The 20,164-nt window shown below is 42.7% G+C and overlaps 1 protein-coding gene across 12 annotated transcripts in view; it reads right to left on the reverse strand.

Moving 5' to 3' along the window:
* MSRA (methionine sulfoxide reductase A) overlaps positions 1–20,164 on the reverse strand; it is a 376,185-nt gene that overhangs the window by 223,709 nt on the left and 132,312 nt on the right. The window contains exon 3 of one of the 12 annotated variants that reach the window (XM_055288689.2): positions 2,363–2,511. The exons of the other annotated variants lie outside the window; for them this stretch is intronic. Coding sequence (XP_055144664.2) covers positions 2,363–2,372 — 10 coding nt within the window. The 5' untranslated portion in view covers positions 2,373–2,511. The remainder of the gene's footprint in view (positions 1–2,362; positions 2,512–20,164) is intronic. 12 annotated transcript variants of the gene reach the window in all.

Below are 20,164 nucleotides of genomic sequence, written 5' to 3' on the forward strand. Positions count from 1 at the left end.
ATTCTTTTCTTATTGTCTAGGGTGAAAATGTTTGAATTCAAAAAATCAAAATTATAGATTTTTCTATTTTTTCCACAGTAGTTGGTTTCCCAGGACAATCCATCAAGGTCTTTCGATGGCCCAGCTGAAACCCACATGTTCACAATGCAAAGTGCACCCTATCTGCATCTCCTCTGAACACCGCAAAACCACACAGGATGTCCTCCCACCGCAAACCAGCTTCTCTGCCAGCATCCCCCACCTTTGGGAATGGGCCTGCCATGCTCCTGCTTTCTAGCTGTCCTTATCCCTTCTCTTCCCTTCACTCCCCACATCCAATCTGCCACCACAGCTGGCGACTGTCCCCTCCCAGACACCTGCAGCATCCCCCTCACTTCTTTTTTTCATTATCCCAGCCTTCCTAGCCCCAACTGGACTCCTTTTTCTGGACTCCGACATCTGCTTTCTAACTCTTCTATATCCCTTGTCCAATTCATTCTTTCCAATGTAGCCAGTTATCTTTCCAAAGGGAAAAAAATCTAATCATGTGACACAAACTCCACAACCCCTCCTCCCCTTCCATGGCATCCCATGACTCTCAGGACAGAGTCAAAGCGCTTTGGCATGGCCTGCAAGCACCTGCATGGTCAGAACACCAGCATCCCTCATCCATCTACCACACCCACCCTGATCCCTCGGGACCAAGGGCCTTTCCTCTGCAGCACTCGCACAAGTAGCACTTTGCGCTTATGCCACTGTTTGGACAGGGACTGCATCTATCAGTAAACTGCAAGCTCAGGGAGGGCAGGGGTCATAGCTCTCTGACTCCCCATTTCCATAATCCTCTCTCAGCGTATGGACACAGAACGGGGATTTGATGATGGGTATTTGTTAAATTAACGAATGAGGTAAATGGAACTAAAAAATCTCTCTTTAGCCACTATGAAAGATAACTTATTTGATACATTAAAAATATGTATACACAGTTATGCATCACTTAACAACAACGATATATTCAGGGAAATCTATGTGTTGTCAGGTCATTTTGTCATTGGGCAACACAGAGTGCACTTACACAAACCTAGATGGTAGAGCCAACTACACACCTAGGCTATGGCTATGTGGTATAGTCTATTGCCCCCAGGCTATGACCTGTACAGCATGTGACTATACTGAATACTGTAGTCAACTGTAATACAATGGTAAGTATTTGAGATCTAGACATCTATAAGCACAGAAAAGGTACAGTAAAAATACAGTATAAAAGATTTAAAAAAAAGGTACACCTCTCTAGGGTATTTATGACAAATGGAGCTTGCAGGACTGGAAGCTGCTCTGGTTAAGTCAATGAGTGGTGAGTGGGTGTGAAGGCCTAGGCCATTACTGAACACTATGACGGACTTTATAAGCATGACGCACTTAGGCTACACTAAATTTTGTTTTAATTTTCTTTCTTCAATACTAAATTAACCTCAGCTACTGTAATTTTTTACTTTATAAACTTTTAAACTATTTTTTATTTTTCAACTGTTGTAATAACATAGCTTAAAACACAAGCACATTGTACAAGTATATAAAAATATTTTTATCTTTATAAGGTCTTCCTGTTTTTAAAATTTTCATTTTTCACTGTTTAAATTTTCTGTTGAAAACTTCTTCCTATTTTTAAAATTTTCTTTTTTTACTTTTTAAATTTTCTGTTGAAAACTAAGACACAAATGCACACATTCGCCTAAGCATGATAAGAATCATTAATATCACTGTCTTCCACCCTCCACATCTTGTCCCACTGGAAGGTCTTTACAGGCAATAACACACTTGAAGCTGTCATCTCCTATGGTAACAATGTCTCCTTCTGGACAACTCCTGAAGTACCTGCCTCAGGCTATTTTACAGTTTTTTATAACTGCAGGAGCACACCCTAAAATAAGGACAAAAAGTATAGTATAGCAAATACATAAGCCAGTAACATAGTTATGATGATTATCAAGTATTATGTACTATACATTATCGAACGTGCTGAACTTTTACATGACTAACAGTGCAGGGCGTTTGTTTACAACAGTATCACCAAAAATACATGAATAATGTGTTGTGCTATGATGTCATGATGGTTACAATGTCACTAGGCGATAAAAAATTTTCAGTTCCATTATAATCTTAAGGGACCACCATCATATACATAATCCCTTGTTGGCCAAAACATTGTTATGTGGCGCATGACTGTTACATATCTTTATGTGTACATGTGTGTGTTCCTTACATAAAATGATCATTGAAAATGGCCCCTCAGAAGTAGTTCCCCCAGCCAGGTGGCCTGGATACAAGGGAACTCCTCTATTCCACTCCTTAAACCTCGACTCCTCTTCCCTTTCCCATTTACCTAGTCTCATCTGAGAGGTTGGCAGTGCTGGCTGAGGTGGAAAGACCAGAAATGCTCCATGAATTGGAGAAGGTGGAGGAAGTTCACTTGCTGTTCCCTCGTCACTGATGAGGTCCCTGGGGGCCTTGTGTTGTCTTTAATTCCAGAGCCTGAAGCCCAAAGATAACAGGTTCGTAAACATGATTTTGCACCTTCTTCTGAAATACAGCTGAGTCTTATATCAGTCCTGTGGACCGCAGGCACAACACTCACAAGCAGGAGACAGGACACAACCGGTGGCTAAGAACAGGGGTTCTGGGACAAGACATCCTGACTGTGACTCTCAGCTCTCCGACTTCCTACCCATATGATCTTGGCTTAGTCACTCAACCTCTTCATGCCTCTGTGTCCTCATCTGTAAGAATTCTTCACTGTAAGTTTCCTCATTTGTACTTACTTCATGCGGTGTTTTGAGAATTAAATACAAAAAGCACTCAGAACAGTGTCCAGTACATAACAAACTCTATATAACAGGCTGGTATTATCACCTGTGTGAACTTTACTTTCCAACAGCTCTGTTTCAGGAATGGCAAATAAACATTAGTCACCTCCCCTCCACGACCATGCCCATGACAGACATCACTAATCAAGCACAGCATACTTTCTTGATCCGTGAATGTCACCACAGAACCTTTTCTCAAACCAGTACCCATAGAGTCTCACCACGTAGAGGCATCATGTGTGATGAAATCATTTTGCCATTCCTAGTTTAAATGAATAAAACAAAGATGGCAGAGGGGAGGAAGTCATTTTCCTTCTCATTTCTACACTGTGATAAAAACCCTCTGAAAATCCCACACTATATATTGCTCTAGGGATAAAAGAATAAGGGGAAATCGGAGATCTACTTTCCACTCCATAATGAGAGAATAGTAAGTTCTTTACAACCAAGAAATCACAGCTGTATTCCCAGAAACCAAGATGGAGTTTCTAAAGACATTTTCTCATTGAAACTCTGCTAAGGCAAGTATTTGGGGGCCAAAGAAAAAAAGATCCTTTAAACCCTTCGCATAGGTTCAGTAAGATTTGGGGGAAGGGTGGGCTAACCTGGGAACCTAACCCACCATTTACAAATTCGTTTCGAAATCAATGGCATGTTTCACCACAGAAACAAATTTATTAAACAGAAAAGCCATTCATTAACGGAGCCCTAACTATTGATTACCAGTAGAGTATGAAATGGAGACAGAAGAGTCTCCAACAGGGACATCTGTTGCCCAGCCATAGCACAGTGGGTACCTCCCATCTGGTGGGCTGGGCACATGCCCCAGCCCCTTCTCTGCTCCAAGGGGCACACGCCAAAGCCACATGCTCTGGGAGGACAACCTCTGCTGATGGCAGTGATGTGTCCTCCGCCAAGAAGATATAAGAACAAGAAATAGACTTTCATTTATCTTGAGAGCCCAGTGCTTGCAGAGTAGCAGTGAATTAAACCAAGACTGGGTCAAAGTCAACTTCTGGATTTTGAAGGGGATCGGGGGGACGTATTCAAAAGCTTAAGAAGATGATACTGACATTGCTTTTTATTTTGTTTTGTGAATGTCTCATGCACTTCAAATTGTATGACTTTCTTCCATGAAAACGGCACAGTAAAACTGCTTGATAACACACCTACAATAATGCAAATTCAGGCATAAACCAATAAGGGACGAGCTCCCTGTCCTGTGCTCAACCGGGGATACCTAAAATTCATATCCTCTGGGTAAGGAGGGTGGGGAAAGCAGTGGGGACTGGGTGACCAGGGGACACCACCTAACTGGAGATTCCAGGAACAGCAGCTGCCATCTTGGAAGTCCTGGTTAGCCACCAGACACAAAATCATCTCAGGACTGGAAGAGTCTTGGATCAGACTAAACTCTCAGAACTGCCGGTCATCAAGAAGCACAAGCTCATCGGGTCATGTTATTAACCCCATGCCAACCCAACCCATAAGGCATGCTCCTGAGGGGTTTGGACTGACTTATCAAGTGTTTCTACTGCCTAATCCAGCTGCTACTGCACTGATCAGCAGAGAGGAGGGTCACGGTGGGGCTGGAGGAAAGTGCATTTATCTCAGTAATATGGTAATAAAAATCTGTCAACACGCCAACAAAATATGGTCTCACAGTCCCTCTTGTTATCTGTTTCTTTGTGGCTCCTTCTCCAGGTCACAAAGTCATGGTGGTTCAGGGTACAAGTCATTCTAGAATTAAGTAAGGTTCCTATGTGGCCCACAAGCCCTGGCCTCAGACTAGCCACTCCCATCTCCGCAGCGGGCCCCTCAAGGACACTGACTGAGCGTTCTGGGCCCTGATCCTGCACAGGTCCTCTCCGCAGATGCTAAGGATAAGGTGGCTGTCACTCAAATCTGGGGCAGGGGCTCTGAGAGAGGATGGAGTCACACCGCTAGTCATACATGCCCAGGGGCACCGAGGTTCTGTTGTGTTTATCCCTCACAGCTCCTACAATGTGCGATATGGTGTTTTAAGGTGCAAGTTAACCAAGAGCGGGTTTTGCCCCTAATAGCAGCATGTTCTATATGTCAGGAGGGGCTACATGGGGACGAACATGGTGCTGGGAGAGTCACTGGGAGGGGCTTCTCCGCTCCCTGCTGACCACTGCCCCCACTCATCCTGTGTCGCAGGAAGTCCCAATGCTCCTCCCTGACCTGGAAGGCAAGCGACAACTGGCAGCTGGGACCCGTGATGAGGAGCAGCAATGCAGGGAGTCCCCCAGGAAGGCCATGGTGGGAATGAGGCAAATGTCCCCAGCGGCTGTGGGAACCCAGAATGCGAGATTTACTCTCAAAGCTGCAGGAGAAGGGGAAGCCAGCTCACTGCTCTCCCCCATGGTGACCAGGGACCATATGCAAGTGGGGGCTGCCCCCAAAACAAAAGGTATGTGATGGAAAAACAGAGGACAATTGGACAACAGTGAAAAATCACAGCACCAAAAACAACTCAGGTGTCATTCAGGATTTTATCCTCTTGCTCTGACCGCTGGCCTCCCGCAGTCAACCCCGCCCTCCACTACCATCTCCCCTGCTCCTTTTGCTCTAGACGCAGCAAACAGGAGATGCACCTCCCAGCTGGTAATGGAGCCAAAGCCCAGCTCAGGCAACCCCCATACCTCCCAGCTCTTTCTGCAGAAGAGCAAACCTCAGCTTCAAGAGGTCAGAATAGGATGGGCAGAACAGGGCCGGCTGAAAGCCCAGCCTGCACAGTAACCCATCTTGGTGAGGCATAAGCTTGTACCTAAAGGCGGGTCCTTTGGCTCATGTTCATTCCCTGGCAAGAATGTTCTCCGCATTGATAAGTGCCAGGAGTTAGTGTTGTGGGGCAAAGATAAATTTCATAGACCCTACATTCAAGGACTCCATTTCATCAACCACTTATTAAGAAAAATCCTAAGAGAGGATGTTTAGCCCAAAGAGTGAGGAAACAAGGATGAGGATACATTTTTAAAAGAATAAAGCATTATGCAGATAGAGGGCATTCTTCCTTCCGATGATTTGCCTGCTGCATTTCCTGAAGTCTGCTCAGTGCACAAGCCCACGAATGTGACCACAAGCCAAGGATGGCAAGGCTGAATGGAGATGCCCCAACCACAAGCCCCTTTTTATTCATTAAAAAAAAGAAACTGGCGGACAGATCACGAGGTCAAGAGAGCGATACCATCCTGGCCAACATGGTGAAACGCCATCTGTACTAAAAATACAAAAATTAGCTGGGTGTGGTGGCGCGCATTTGTAGTCCCACCTACTCGGGAGGCTGAGGCAGGAGAATCACCTGAAGCCGTGAGGTGGAGGTTGCAGTGGGCCAAGATTGTGCCACTGCACTCCAGCCTGGCAAAACAGTGAGACTACGTCTCAAACAACAAACAAACAAACAAAAAACCTGGCTTAGGGTGAGCCTACGGTGCCCCCTATTCCCTGAGGCTGCAGACTGGGGAGTGAAGAAAGGTGATCACCGGGATCCCCCATTAGAGCGCAACAGGAAGCCAGCAGCCCCAGAAGCCAGCATGGAGACCATCTCTCCAGGCTCCCAAAGCAGGCATCCATGATTCTGCAAAAGACACAGGTTGCATCACCAAAGACAAAGAGAGGAATGATGGGAACTTATCCAAAAAAATAAGTAAAGTGTCCTCCTCAAGAAAAGAACAAAGTCAAGGAAAATGACAAGAAGGAAGCATGGTGATGCTGTAGTCATGGCTGATTTAGAAGCTGACTTATGGGTGATTTTTCTTCTTTCTTTATACTTTTATGTATGCCCAAATTTTTCTTAAGCAAATATTTCTTTGCTAATCAGTAAATTATCAGAAGAAGAAAAAAAACTGAAAGAAACACTTGAAAAAAAGGAAAGTTAGCCCCTATTGGGTGTATTTTGGAAGTTGTAAAATACTACATGTTTTCTTCTAAGTCCCACTCCTCTGTTTTCTTTGAGTAGGAAAGAGAAACAGAAAGCAGTCACCCTCTCTTCCATGACAATAACGCATGACCGGCTGCTTGCCTGCTTCATCACGGGAAGGTGCAGCAGAGCCCTTTTCTTCCCAGGGTTGTGGGCACCTTGAACTTTCCTGGCTTGCTAGCTAAGAAACTGCCTCAAGTGACGCACACTCAAGCTGTTCAGGGACTTACAGAATAAACCAAACCGGCTGTATTACTGCTCTTTGACATCCTCTCCGGTGATGGCCAAGTCATTGTCCCTGTCTTGTAGAGGGCTTCTGAGCAAGCTTATCAACTCCCAGGTGGGCATGTGTAGGAAGGCCGATGGACATTGGCAGAGAGACCTGGGAACCCATATCTGCCCCATCAAGGCCGGGGGATCTGCATTTCAGCCAAACCCCACCACAGTTAGAATGTGGTTCCTGAACACTGGTATTTGCATGGTGCTTACTGCTGGTGATACAGAGAGAAAGACAACCCTGGCCCTCTCTCCAGCCTTCACCAGCCTGGAATACCCCGACCCGCTTCTTAGGGCTGCTGATTAGACACGTCAACACGTGCCTCTGTGTTGACAGCACTGCCTGCAGCTCTCAAAGCATCCTGCACCTCCGGCGAGCACCAGACTAGCCTGAGTTCCCAACACAAGCACTCCATCATCATTAATTCCATTTTTAGAAGAAATCCATTTTCACCTTTGTAATACTTTTATTAATTGCCACATTTAAGTACCATATCTAACTTAGGCATCTGTGATAAGCATATAATATTACATTAATTGATGGAAATTTTCCACCTGACTTTTATGAAATCTCACCACCACTATTAACACAATTCCTAATGACTACCAAAATTAGATAATCTTGAGAATATAAATGACAATGAAAATAAGGTTATTTTAAGGATTAAAATCTGTATTTCAGCCTGATGCCTGTGACATCCTTGTGAATAACAACGTTGAAAGCAGGTGTACTGAAACACATGGCGGCAGACCAAAAGGAATTTCTTTTATACTAAGACATGTGTTTCCTATTGAGTCTAAAACATATTTTACATTTTGAAGATGAATGTTAAACATATCTATAGAGTCATATACAAATCATACTTATTATTCTGGTTTAAAAAGGTACTGTCCTGGCCAGGTACAGTGGCTCATGCCTGTAATCCCAGCACTTTGGGAGGCTGAGGTGGGCGGATTAGTTGAGGTCAGGAGATTGAGATCATCCTGGCCAACATGGTGAAACCCCGCCTCTACTAAAAATACAAAAAAAAAAAAAATTTGCCGGGCATGGTGGTGCATCCCTGTAATCCCAGGTACTCGGGAGGGTGAGGCAGGAAAATGGCTTAAACCCAGGAGGCAGAGGTTGTGGTGAGTCGAGATTGCACCATTGCACTCCAGCCTGGATGACAGAGCAAAACTCTGTCTCAAAAAATAAAAATAAATACATTTTTTTAAAAAGGTGCTGTCCTTCAAAGACGTGTAGGGGCCTCGCTTCCTGACCCATAGAAGCAGCAAAGTTATTTCCTTCCTCTCCAGCATCTGTCCATGCCGGTTTTGCCACATTAAAATCTCAGTGTTATACAGAGTCCCCAGGTACTGTGGATGTAATTAAGGGAAGAGGCCCACCGAGGAACTTGCTCATCCCATCACCCAAGTCACACTGTCACTCTGGAGCCCAACGTGTGCCTCCAAAACATCATTAAATCTGTTTCTACAAGCAGTTCTACACGACAGCACGAAGAGAAGGTGGCAGACGGTTCTAGAGAAGCTCCACAGTATACAGCACGTCTCTCTTCCTTGTGAACACATCAGCAGCCTGAAGCATGTACCACACCGTCCCCTGAAGGCACATCGTATACCTGGAGGTTGCAAGGGGCACTGTCAGCTGTCAGAGAGCAGCTGAGCGGGGAGTGGCCCAGTGGCTCCCCCACCCTGCACCCCCTCCCCACCCCTCTGACAGTGACAAATGATCAGACCTAATGCTCAGCTGAGCCTGATGGGCCCACACCTCCCCTTCCAATCTGTTCCAGACCAACACCAACCTTTCACCCTTGAGCACTGCTGTCAGCTTTACAAAGCAGGCCTGCTGCAGGGTAAGGTCAGGCCTATTGGCTTTCTTGCTGCTATTCGTTCGTGAAAACAAATTCTGGCTTTATTTCTTGATGGAAGCTCCCCATCAAAAATGGAGCATGAACTGTGTCATTATAAACTTTACAGCAAACTTGTCTTGATTCTCTTTTTACATTACAGATGAAGGAGATAGCTAAATATGTGACTCTGAGAAGAAAAGAGGAATCGTTGTAGATATAAACATAGATATCAGTTTTGCTCAGGCCAGCTGGCCTCCATTAAAAACACGAGGCTTCCAATTTATTCAATTATTGTCTCTTGCTGAGGTTCAGAAGAAAAAGAAGATTCTACGGGGAAATAATATAGTGACAAAGAGACAGAAAATTAGGTCAGGCGCGGTGGCTCACACATGTAATCCCAGCACTTGGGGAGGCCGAGGTAGGCAAATTGCCTGAGCTGAGGAGTTCAACACCACCCTGGGCAACACGGGGAACCCCCGTCTCTACTAAAATACAAAAAATTGGCCTGGTGTGGTGGCATGTGCCTGTAGTCCCAGCTACTCGGGAGGTTGAGGCAGAAGAACTGTTTGAACCCAGGAGGCAGAGGTTGCAATGAGCCGAGATTGTACCACTGCACTGAAGCCTGGGCGACAGAGTGAAACTCAAAAAACAAACAAAAAAAAAGATAGAAAATTAACATGGAACATGATCAAGGTTCATCCCAGTTGAGCTTCCACAGCACAGGCTTTGCTCACAGACAAAGACAGTCATGACAAGATTACTTGTAAAAATACTGGTCCTAACTGTTTGCATAAAATAATCTATGCTATGCAATAATCTGCATCTTTACAAAGAATAGGTTAACTATAGTTACAGATATGAAACTATCTACCAGATACACAGTTAATTGAGGGAAAAATCAAACTGCAGGAGAACAGTACAGCATTCTATAATTTGTTTTTAAAAAATCTTACTTTTGAACTTCCGTGTGATGTATTACTTTTTCAGAAACAGAAATAAAAAATATTTTAAACATCCCCAGTCCGTGCTCCCCCAGTGAACACCTGGAAGCCCAGGAGTCTCTTCCCAGGGCTGACGGCCAGGTTGGGATGTAGAGTGGCTGGCAGCTGCAGGTAAGCAGCCCCTGAGCTCTGATCAGCCTCATGCTTAAACTGCCTCCAATCCCAGGACAAATGTCAAAGATGATCCCATTTGTTTCATATGGTAGCAAAAACTGCAACCCAGCTTTAAAATTCCAAGTAATGTAAGTACCCTGAGAAGGCCTCAAGATAGAGGTAACACTCCATTTCCTCTACAAAATTGGGCTGCAGTCTCCAGAGCAGAATGTTAATTGTTGTTGGTTTTTTTTCCTCACTCTGTGGAAATAAGGAGGCAGGGGTGCAGTGGCGTGATCTCGGCTCACTGCAACCTCCGCCTCCCAGGTTCAAGCCATTTTCTTGCCTCAGCCTCCCAAGTAGCTGGGATTACAGGTGGCTGCCACCACACCTGGCTAGTTTTTGTACTTTTAGTAGAGACCAGTTTCACCATGTTGGCCAGGCTGTTCTCAAACTCTTGACCTCAAGTGATCCACCTGCCTCGGCTTCCCACAGTGCTGGGATTACAGGCATGAGCCACGGCGCCTGGCCTTAATTATCTTCTTTTTAAGAGGGGAAGGATTTTAAGAGGATCAACCATGCAAAATTTTGGATAGGAATAAAAGATTGTTTATTTAAAAATGAAGTATTTCTGAGTTCACCCCTTTTTTAGTTTGGAGGAGAGAGGGGAAGAGTGAGACTCGTACAGCAGCAAGTATTTTGCCTTTCTGGAACTTGGTGCTGTTTGAATTATTGCTCCATCCCTCTTCCCTGTCATCCTTTCTGCTCCTCTCTCTCTTGCAATTTTTCTTCCATAACAGAAGAGTATTTTAAAATCTATTTTAGATGTTCACATTCTGAATTCTAAAAGCAGTTGGAATGTTATATATTTCCCTTAAATTATCAAGTTTTTACTATGAAGCTCTCAATTGATTTTCAATAAGTGGGTAGAATTTTTTTTAAAATCCTGCCCTTACTAGAGATACACCACATGTAAATCAGCTACTCTAAAATTTTCTTCTAAGGACCTGTCATTCTCAGATAGCAGACTTGGTCCCATGGCTAATTAAGGGAAGTTGGATAACCCAGCGCATATTCATATTAAGAAACATAATGAACAAAATCTTCAACTTTGGTTCTACACATGACACAGATAGGCACTTGGTGGTGCTTTTTTACATTTGCCTTTCTGTGAAAGATGGAGGCGAAATACAACATCTTAACTCAGGGAAGTCCGTGGAGATGGGAGTGGCTCTTTAAACACACTGCTGGGTGCCTGACTTCACTAATGGATGGAGATTAGGGATAGCAGCACAGTCTGCTTGGTTATCGTCCCTCAATACATGCTCAACAAACACCTGCACATTCTAGCAATGGACACTCTGATGGATTCTGTAATGACTGAATGGAGCTTTGCTGAATAAAACGAGGGTAGTGTCTCAAAATACCAAACACAGGGGAGACAAAGAAGGCAGCCTAACACTGAATCCACTCTGGAGCCTGCACAGTGTCTCTCTCAGTGGGAAGGTCATTGGTCTCCATAAAGCCATGCGCTGAATGGAGTCTAAGGCAGGCCCAAAATGTTTCTCACGTGCTAATTCTGATTAGATGTTTTTGGAGGCACCTGAATAAGACCCTAGAATTCTAGAAATGTAGAAGACGAGTGTGACTTGGCATACCTCAGCTATAAGAAGACTTCAGCACAGGCCTTGCAGTAAATCTGATTTCGAGGAGAATTATGTCTTGATAGGTCTGCCAGGCTATTAGTGCCAAGACTAAATTATAGTAATCTCTATTTTCTGTCACTTTTTCTTCCCAAAAGGCTGATAGCGCAAAATGTAAACTATTGTTGAGAAGGTTTCTGGGGAGAACATAATACAGGCAAACCCCCAACTTAAAAATGAGTCACATTTCAAAAGCATGTTTATGAAATGGGTGTCTGAGATTTAGAATCCATTTTCCCATGAACATGCTGTTATAAACGGTGGTAAAGCTTGCCCACAAGGGCCTCCTCAACCCATAATGAGTCTCAAATATAACTCTTTCCAAGGACCCTGAGCACCATTTACAGAATACCATTTCAGGGAGAAAAGCATTCTGATTTTTACCCTATAACATCAAGAACATACCCTTATATACTGGTCAAGCTGGTTGCAAGGGGAAAAGAATACATTTCCCGTCCTTGCTTAAGCCTTTCAGCTACTAACTATAGACAGAAATCTCTACATTGTGCTACTCATCACTGAAGAAGGAGTTTTCCTCCCATGGAGAGGAGGAAATCCCTCGTTGCACAACAACCACTGTTCAATTGCAAGGTACACTCTAACTTAAGTGGTCTAATTTCATATTAGAATGGGAAGCTGGGTGGTTCTGGCTCAGGGTGTCCTACAAACCTGCAATCAAGGTGTCAGCTGGGCTGTGGTCTCATCTGAAGGCTTGGTAAAGGGAGGATCCACTCTACAGCTCACTGGTTGGAAAGCTCAGTGAACTTGAGAGCAGATCTTCCCCTGGTTCTAAATGTGTAGCCACAAATTCTGACACTCTTCTGTCAAGAAGTAGAGCTTAATGCCTTTCCTCTGAGTGTAGGCTGAACTCAGTGATTCACTGCTACTAAACACAACACAACAGGAGTGATGGGGGATTGATTCCGTGAGTGGATGATAGACTGTACCTTCCATCTTGGGTGCTCTCTTGTTCTCCTTAGATGGCTTGCTGTGGGGGAAACCAGCTGCTATATTATAAGGCAGCCCTATGAAGAGGCCCATGTGGCAGGAAACAGAGGCTTGCCAACAGCCCCGTGAATGAGCCCCAGAAAACGCAATGCAGCTGACACCTCGACTGTAGCCTCATGAGGAACACTGATCCAGGGCACCCAGATAAGCCATGCCCACAATCGTGACTTAAGAAAACTATGGGATAGTAAAAAATTGTGGTTTTAAACTGCTAAGTTTTAGAATAATTGATTATACAGTGACAGAAAATTAATACAGTAATGTATTCTAATAAAGGAAAAAAATGCAATTTTTTTCCAAAGGAAAACTAATGACATAAACCAAAAAAAAATCTTTATAATGCCAATTTCCACAGGAAAAATATATTTCCAGTCTAACTGATTTACAAATCAACCCCTAGAACATGACCCATTTCTAAGTTGGAGACTATCTCTATGTGATTTATTTTCTCCACAAACTTTGTTCCCTACTGTGCTGGCATTGCTAAAACAGGCATTTCTGAACCACCGAAGTCTAGGAATAGAGTATAAGATATCAAAGTAGGGCTTTTAGCACTTTTATAATAATTCTGGCAATTTTTATTCATTTGCATTATCCAGGGGATTGTTACTTGCTTTTCCTGCTATTTTGTTTGGGGAAGTTATATCTCTGCCTCACAGGGCTTACAAAAACAATGAAGAAAAATGTTTTTCCAAAATTCCCAGGGAGGCTAAATTTAAATTCATGCCAAAGGCCTAACTGCAATGGGGAGAATATTCTGTATTTTGGTGGGGTTTTGTTTGGTTGATCGGTTGGTTAGTTGAGTCTAGGGTCTCTTTTCTCTGACTAGACAGAAGTAAAAAGATGGTGGGGTTATTCCTATTCATAATGATATCTATAGTAAAATATGTTTTTTCCCTTTTGCTATAAAAATAAAATCTAAACATTAAAATTGTTGCTGCTATTAAGCTAGGTGATTTATTAGCCTGGATACTTCATCCAGAAGCAGCTTAAGGTTATAGGACCTCTAGTCTAAGCAGCAGAAGAATGGGACGCTACACTTACAGTGTCTCATAAAATCCTAACCATCTCTGCTCACGGTCATGAGACACCAGAAAACTAATGCTGAAGGTCATTGATCAGTCATGGTCCTAGTTTACTGACTGCTGAACTTTAGTCTCACTACACTCTGGTCTCCCTCTCCCTCATTTTAGTTAAGTGCCAGGCAAAAACACGTAAGGACGGGATGAGTAAAGAAAGGAGGAAAAAATACCAGTTGAACACATAGCAATGTCTCCTACCCTTCTTGAAAATGACAAAAACCATAGGTCACAGAAGTCTCAACTCAGATACTGCTTACAAGAAATTTTTGGACAACCATTCAGGAGACACAAACCACACAGTAGGTTAATGGAAAGTCTAATATAAAGAATACTATTATAAAATAGTAAGTATATGATCTAAACTCTCTCTGGCAACCATGGACTGACACAGAGTACCCAAGGAAGACAGACATGAAAGGACTCAGATGTCTTGGAGAAGGTGTGCCTCAGCCACTAGACGGCTGAGAAGTTTGCTGGCTTGGCCAGGCCAGAGCTGCTCTGCAGACACTGGACGGCGACATCACCCTCTAGATTGCAGATTGTCATGAACTAGCAGTATAATGTCCTGGGGGTGTCCAGGCACTGATGGGGGCAGGAGGCCTCGGAATCATCTGCAGGGATGCTGGGCACTGCCACAGACAGAAGCAGCACAGGCGGGGGCGGCCCAGGGGCTCTGGTCCCCTGTGGGGAGGGCTGCAGAAACTTTACCACCAGGCTGAGGGTGTGAGGTCGCAAAGACTGAGTTCTGGGGCCATGACTGGGGCAGGCTCAACTGAAGGTCCTCATGCCCACAAAAGAAATGGCAAGAGAGACTTCCTCCAGCAATGACCTCCCTCCCCCAAAGTGCCCTCTACTGACAATGCTTAATGTCATGCTCACATTAAACAAGAAATATCAAGGACATTCCTTGGCTTATCACAGAGCTTACACAGAAAGATGTATTTGGAGCTGAGAGGCAACAAATTAATAACAGACACACCTCAAAAGATACAAATTACCAAAACTAACAGGAGAAATAGAAAATGTGAAATAGAAAACTCCATGCACACAGATTTTCACTGAGAAACTCTAGATACATTCAAGCAAGAGATAATATCAATCCTATGTAAACTCCTTTGAAAAAAAGAGGAAGGGGGAACCTTTGCCAGCTCATTTCATAAGACCCACATTACTCTGATGCCCAAACCAGACAAAGACACAAGAAAACTAGAGACAAATCTCCTTTATGAACATAGAATTTAAAATTCTTTAATAATATTGAATTCAGGAATATATAAAAAGTATAATAATCATGGCCAAGTGGGGTTCACCCAAGGAATTCAAAGTTGTTTTAACACTGAAAAAATTCAGTTAATGTCATTTACCATATTAACTGGCTAAAAAAGAAAAAAAAAATCTGATCAACTCAACAAATGCTACAAAAAAGCATTTGATACAATTCAATACCTACGTGTGTTTAAAAAACTTTTTTTAGTAAACTAGGGGGATAAGCTAATAAAAAATATCTACTAAAAAGCTACAGCTGGCATACTTTATGGTAATAGACTGAATGTTCTCAGCCTTAAATTAGGAATGAAGCTAGGGTTTACACTCACTCTACTTCTATTTGACATTCTAGTGAGGTCCTAGTCAGTTCAAAAAAGTCAAGAAAAAGAAAAATCATACAAAAATGAAAGAACAAAAATACTTTATATGCAGACAACATGATTGTGTAAGTAAAAAATCGTAAGAAAAAAAGCTATTTGTACTAATAAGTTTACCAAGATCACCAAATGTAGGCCAATATGCAAAAATAAGCTATAATTCTACATAGTAGCAACAAATGAAATGTTAATTTCTTTTTAAAAGAAGTACTTTACATAATAACATCATATAACATGAAATACTAGGGAGATTTTTAACAAAACGTAAGGTCTGTACCCTGAAAACTATAAAACACTGTTGAGAGAAATTAATGGATATACAAATAAAAGGAAAGACACATCACGTTCATAGGCTGAAAGACTCTGTAAGATGTCAATTATCTTCCAAATTAATCTGTAGTTCAGCACAAAGCTGATGGAAACCTCAGAAAGGTTTTTGTAGATATTGATGAATTGACTCTGAAGTTTAAATGAAAAATTAAAATACCTAAAATAGCAAAAACAATTTGGAACTATCGGTTGGAAAATTTCCACTACCTGATTTCAGGACTTACTGTAAGGTTACAGTCATCAAGACAGTGTGGTATTGGCATAAGTTCTACAAATGAGTGGAACAGAATAGAGAGGACAGGATTTAATTTTGACAAGGGTGCTCAGATAATTCAATCAGGAAAGGACAGTCTTTTCAGCAAATGGTGCTGGAACAACTTGATATCTAAATGGGACAAAATAAACCCCAACTCTTACATCAAACCTTATACAACAATTAACTTCAAATGGATTGTAGCCATAAATGTGAAAGGGCTCACAACCTGAATACAGTTCCTCATTCTTTTCTTTCATTCACTCAAAATGCATAATTGTGGAAATCAACTGAAAACTAAATACTTTCTCAAAATCTACCTCTGTTTTTGTTGCTATTTTGACATCCTAACGAAACAGTCTGAACACAACCTTATAAGAGGAATGTGACTGTGAAACGATAACATGAGGAAGTTTCTTTGGAGTGATGAACGGTTCTATAGATTTGTGGTTACACAAATCCACGAATGTGATAAAATTTCATAGAACTTGCAGCAAAAAAAGTGCATGCAATAACTGGTGAAATCCAAGTAAGATCTGTATTTAAGAGTATTAAACCAATGTGCATTTCCTGGCTCTGACAACACACTGATTATGTAAGATATTAACATTGGGGGAAGCTGGTGTAAAGGCACATTAGAACTATGTACGATTTTTGCAACTTCTCTTGAGTCTTCAACTATTTCAAAAGAAGTAATTTTTTTCATCTTGTGAGAAATCCTCAACATGTAAATATTCCCTAATTGTTTAAAAGGTGAACTTACAAATACTCAAAGTCTGTAAAGCAAATTGAAAAGATTTTCCTTCCCAGAGCATAATGTTCAAAGTTCTGCGACAGGAACCTGTTCATTTAAATTCCATGAATTTATAGTCTACGTGTATAATGACTGCAAGATTAAATAATTGACAGTTCTTTCTGTTATACAACAGAACTACTATAGAACTACCTCTGAAGAGAGAAATATCCAGAGTATAAGTCCTTCCTGGCAGGTAACATGAAGTTTATCAAATATACTTAAAGGATCTTCTAGGATTAATTTAAAAACAATAATAGCAAATAACTATTGCCTGCTGGTAATGCTTAGTGTAATCAAAACACTTTGGGAAGAAATACAAACCAAGAAGTCATGCCTTGTCATTACAATGGATAGTCCACCTATTTATTTCTCAGATTTCCAGGCCTCAGTTTGTTCAGTAATGTATTAAGTCAATGTTCCCTTGGGCTGTGGAATGATTTTTGAAAGCGTGGCTGTGTAAGTCAGGCACCTGCATAGTACTCCAGCTGCTGTAGTCCTAGTAAGCTTCCTAACACACAACACGTGGCAGAAGCTGGTGGTGGAAGGTAGCTTGGGTATCAGTGAAAATCAAGTTCCTGATTAAATCTCCATTCCCTTTCTTGTGCTTCTTTCCAAATTCCACAAAGAGTGGAATATAAAAATTTTTACTCCAGGACACATCCAAGAGTGAGTAAAAAGGAAACCCTTCAAGACACTCCAGGTGTCACCAGCCAAGTTTCAAGCCATGCTCAGTCACTGTGGATCATCTGGAGACTAAATGTCAAAGGGGGCTCGATCAGCTGCTGGTCGTACCTTTTCCTATAGTTCTCACACAGAGGAAAGATTCTAAAACAATCCTCTTTAGTATGCTGCCAGGTACCATGTCTTTAAAATCTAGTTGAGATGAAAAGTATAGCTACAGTTAAGCTCAAAGTAAGTCCCAATTGAAAGAAACACTTCATGAAATTGTACAGAAACAAAGGCAACCCTCTGCCAACACTAAAAAGCATGAATTTACAAGATCAACAATCAGAATGGCTGATGACAGCTCACACAAAAAGATCTAAGCCTGGTATTTTTACAAAAACCAAAGCAAGATCTTTTTCTTCATACAGAGCTCAAAGACAAATGACATATAGGTTTTAAATCTAACATTTCCACTGAAAAAAAACAATAGCAGCACGGCAGGACTAACCTTATGTTAGGCAGAGGCAGCTATCTGCCTCGTGTGACCTCTCCCCACCCCACCCATCACAGCCACTACTACCCCAAATCCCTTTAGAAGGCAACAAAGCCATTCACCTGCAGTTAAAGGTTTAAATTGTATGTGCTTTGAGGAGAACTAACACAGTGATGATTTTACCCAAAGGTAAAGGATTACTACTCAATTAGTTATAGAACAGGGGATTGGCAAAACCATGGCCAGCTACCCATATCCAGCCTGCCTCCTGTTTTTGTACAGCCCATGAGCTAAGAGTGGTTTTCATATATCTTAATGGCTGAACAACAATTAGAAGTACTTCATGACACATGCAAATTCTATGAGATTCATATTTGAGTGTCATTAAATAAAGTTTAATGGGAACACAGCCACACTCATTCATATATTGTCCATGGATGCCTGCACTCTACAATGGCAGAGTGGAGTCGTCGTGACAGGAACCGTATGGCCTGCAAAGCCTAAAATATTTACCATCTGGCCCTTTATAGAAAATGTTTGCCAGCCCCTGTCCTAGAACAGGGACGAGAAGAGGATGGCAAAGTGAGGTTACAGGGAAGCATCTCTCAGTGAAGAGGTAAATACACCATAGGAAAAGGGCCACATGAGGAAAGGCCAGGAGCACAGAGGGCCAACCTGGCACACCTTGTGACTGTGTCCTGGTCCAACACGGTAATGATCAGTAAGAGGCACGCTGGTCCAATATGAATGCAGTATTGTGTGGAAAGTGCCATGGTCAGGGGACAAAGGAACTGAGTGTGCAGCTCCCATGGGTTCCACTCCCCTCAACCCAGAACTCCACCTTTGCACAGGTCAATAACCCCTCTGGGCTGTGCTTTCCTTCTCTGAAAAAAAAATGAATGGAAATTACACCTAACTTATGGAGCAATTGTGAGAATCGTAAGGGGTGATTCACAGGAAAGCACTTGGTCCTGGCATTAGAATTGAGCCTTGCAAGATGAGTGGGTTTCCATAGGAACACAGAACTCAAAGGTCCAGAGGACTGAGTGAATGGTCAGTTCAGGCCTCATCCAGGATTCTACAAAAAGTGTCACAGTAGCTGAAACAGAAACCATCACCAGGGCCCGGCTCTTGAAGGTCACAGAGAACAATCTGCAACTTTCTTCTCCATTGGTCTCTCTTTGGTTCTTTCCCTCTTCTGTTCCCGACCTTCTCGCAATGACTCACAAACACCCCCTTGAGCATTCCTTGGCCCACCAGAAGCACTAAGGATTAAGCTATGCCCAGAGCTGATTCCCCCAGTGGCATCTTCAGGGCATTAACTCTGAGGTAGAAAGGCAGAAACAGGGTTGTCCATCTTACCCCACCCACTCATCATCAGATCGTTTTGCCTATTTGCCCCTACCCGCAATGCTTAGGTAAAATCTTTGGGGGAAACCCTAGATCCACAGCTGGTAGCATCTTCCAGCTACTGAGTGAGAACTAAATGACATTCCTGGGACTCAGAGTAATTTATAATGAATTCTAATGACTGCCAAGCCCCAGTTGTGATGCATACTGATGAAATGCCCCTTGCAGCCAGCTGTCCCTCAGTCACCAATTGTCCACAGGGGGATTCGCATTCGCTAAGGGCACAGCCATCTCCAGAGATGAGAGATCAGCGGGGGCTCTGCAGAAGGAGCAGCAGCCCTTCAGCCTTGAGAGAGAGGATTTCATGGTAAATGTTGGGAATGTTTACCAGAAGCAGAAGGCACGAGGAAAGAACAGTTAAGAACCAGGTCTCAGCCCTGCAATAAAGATCAAAAGGCTACGTATGCAAACTGTTTATTCTCATGTTTTATTCAACATCATTTACTTTCTCTCCCTTTGTTCACCCTTGATTTCTTTCCTTTAACAGGTCAGGTGATAAAATCAGGCTATTTTTCCGTACAATGTGAGTGCTGGATTTGGAGTGGGAAGACCTAGGTAGGAATCCTGGTTGCAGACAGTTGTCAGTTATACGACTGTGTGTCCTTTGACATGTAAACTAACTTTTCTGAATCTAGATCTCTTCATCCACCAAATTTGGGTCATGCCTACTCTACCTGTCTACCAAAGTTGTTATGTAGATCAGGTGAAAACAAATGGGGAGATGGACGAGGTAAGCTGAAAGCATCAGACAAGGGATCCTTACAGTTGTTTTTA

Source organism: Symphalangus syndactylus, chromosome 1 (genome assembly GCF_028878055.3).
Source record: "Symphalangus syndactylus isolate Jambi chromosome 1, NHGRI_mSymSyn1-v2.1_pri, whole genome shotgun sequence".
Lineage (NCBI taxonomy): Eukaryota > Metazoa > Chordata > Mammalia > Primates > Hylobatidae > Symphalangus > Symphalangus syndactylus.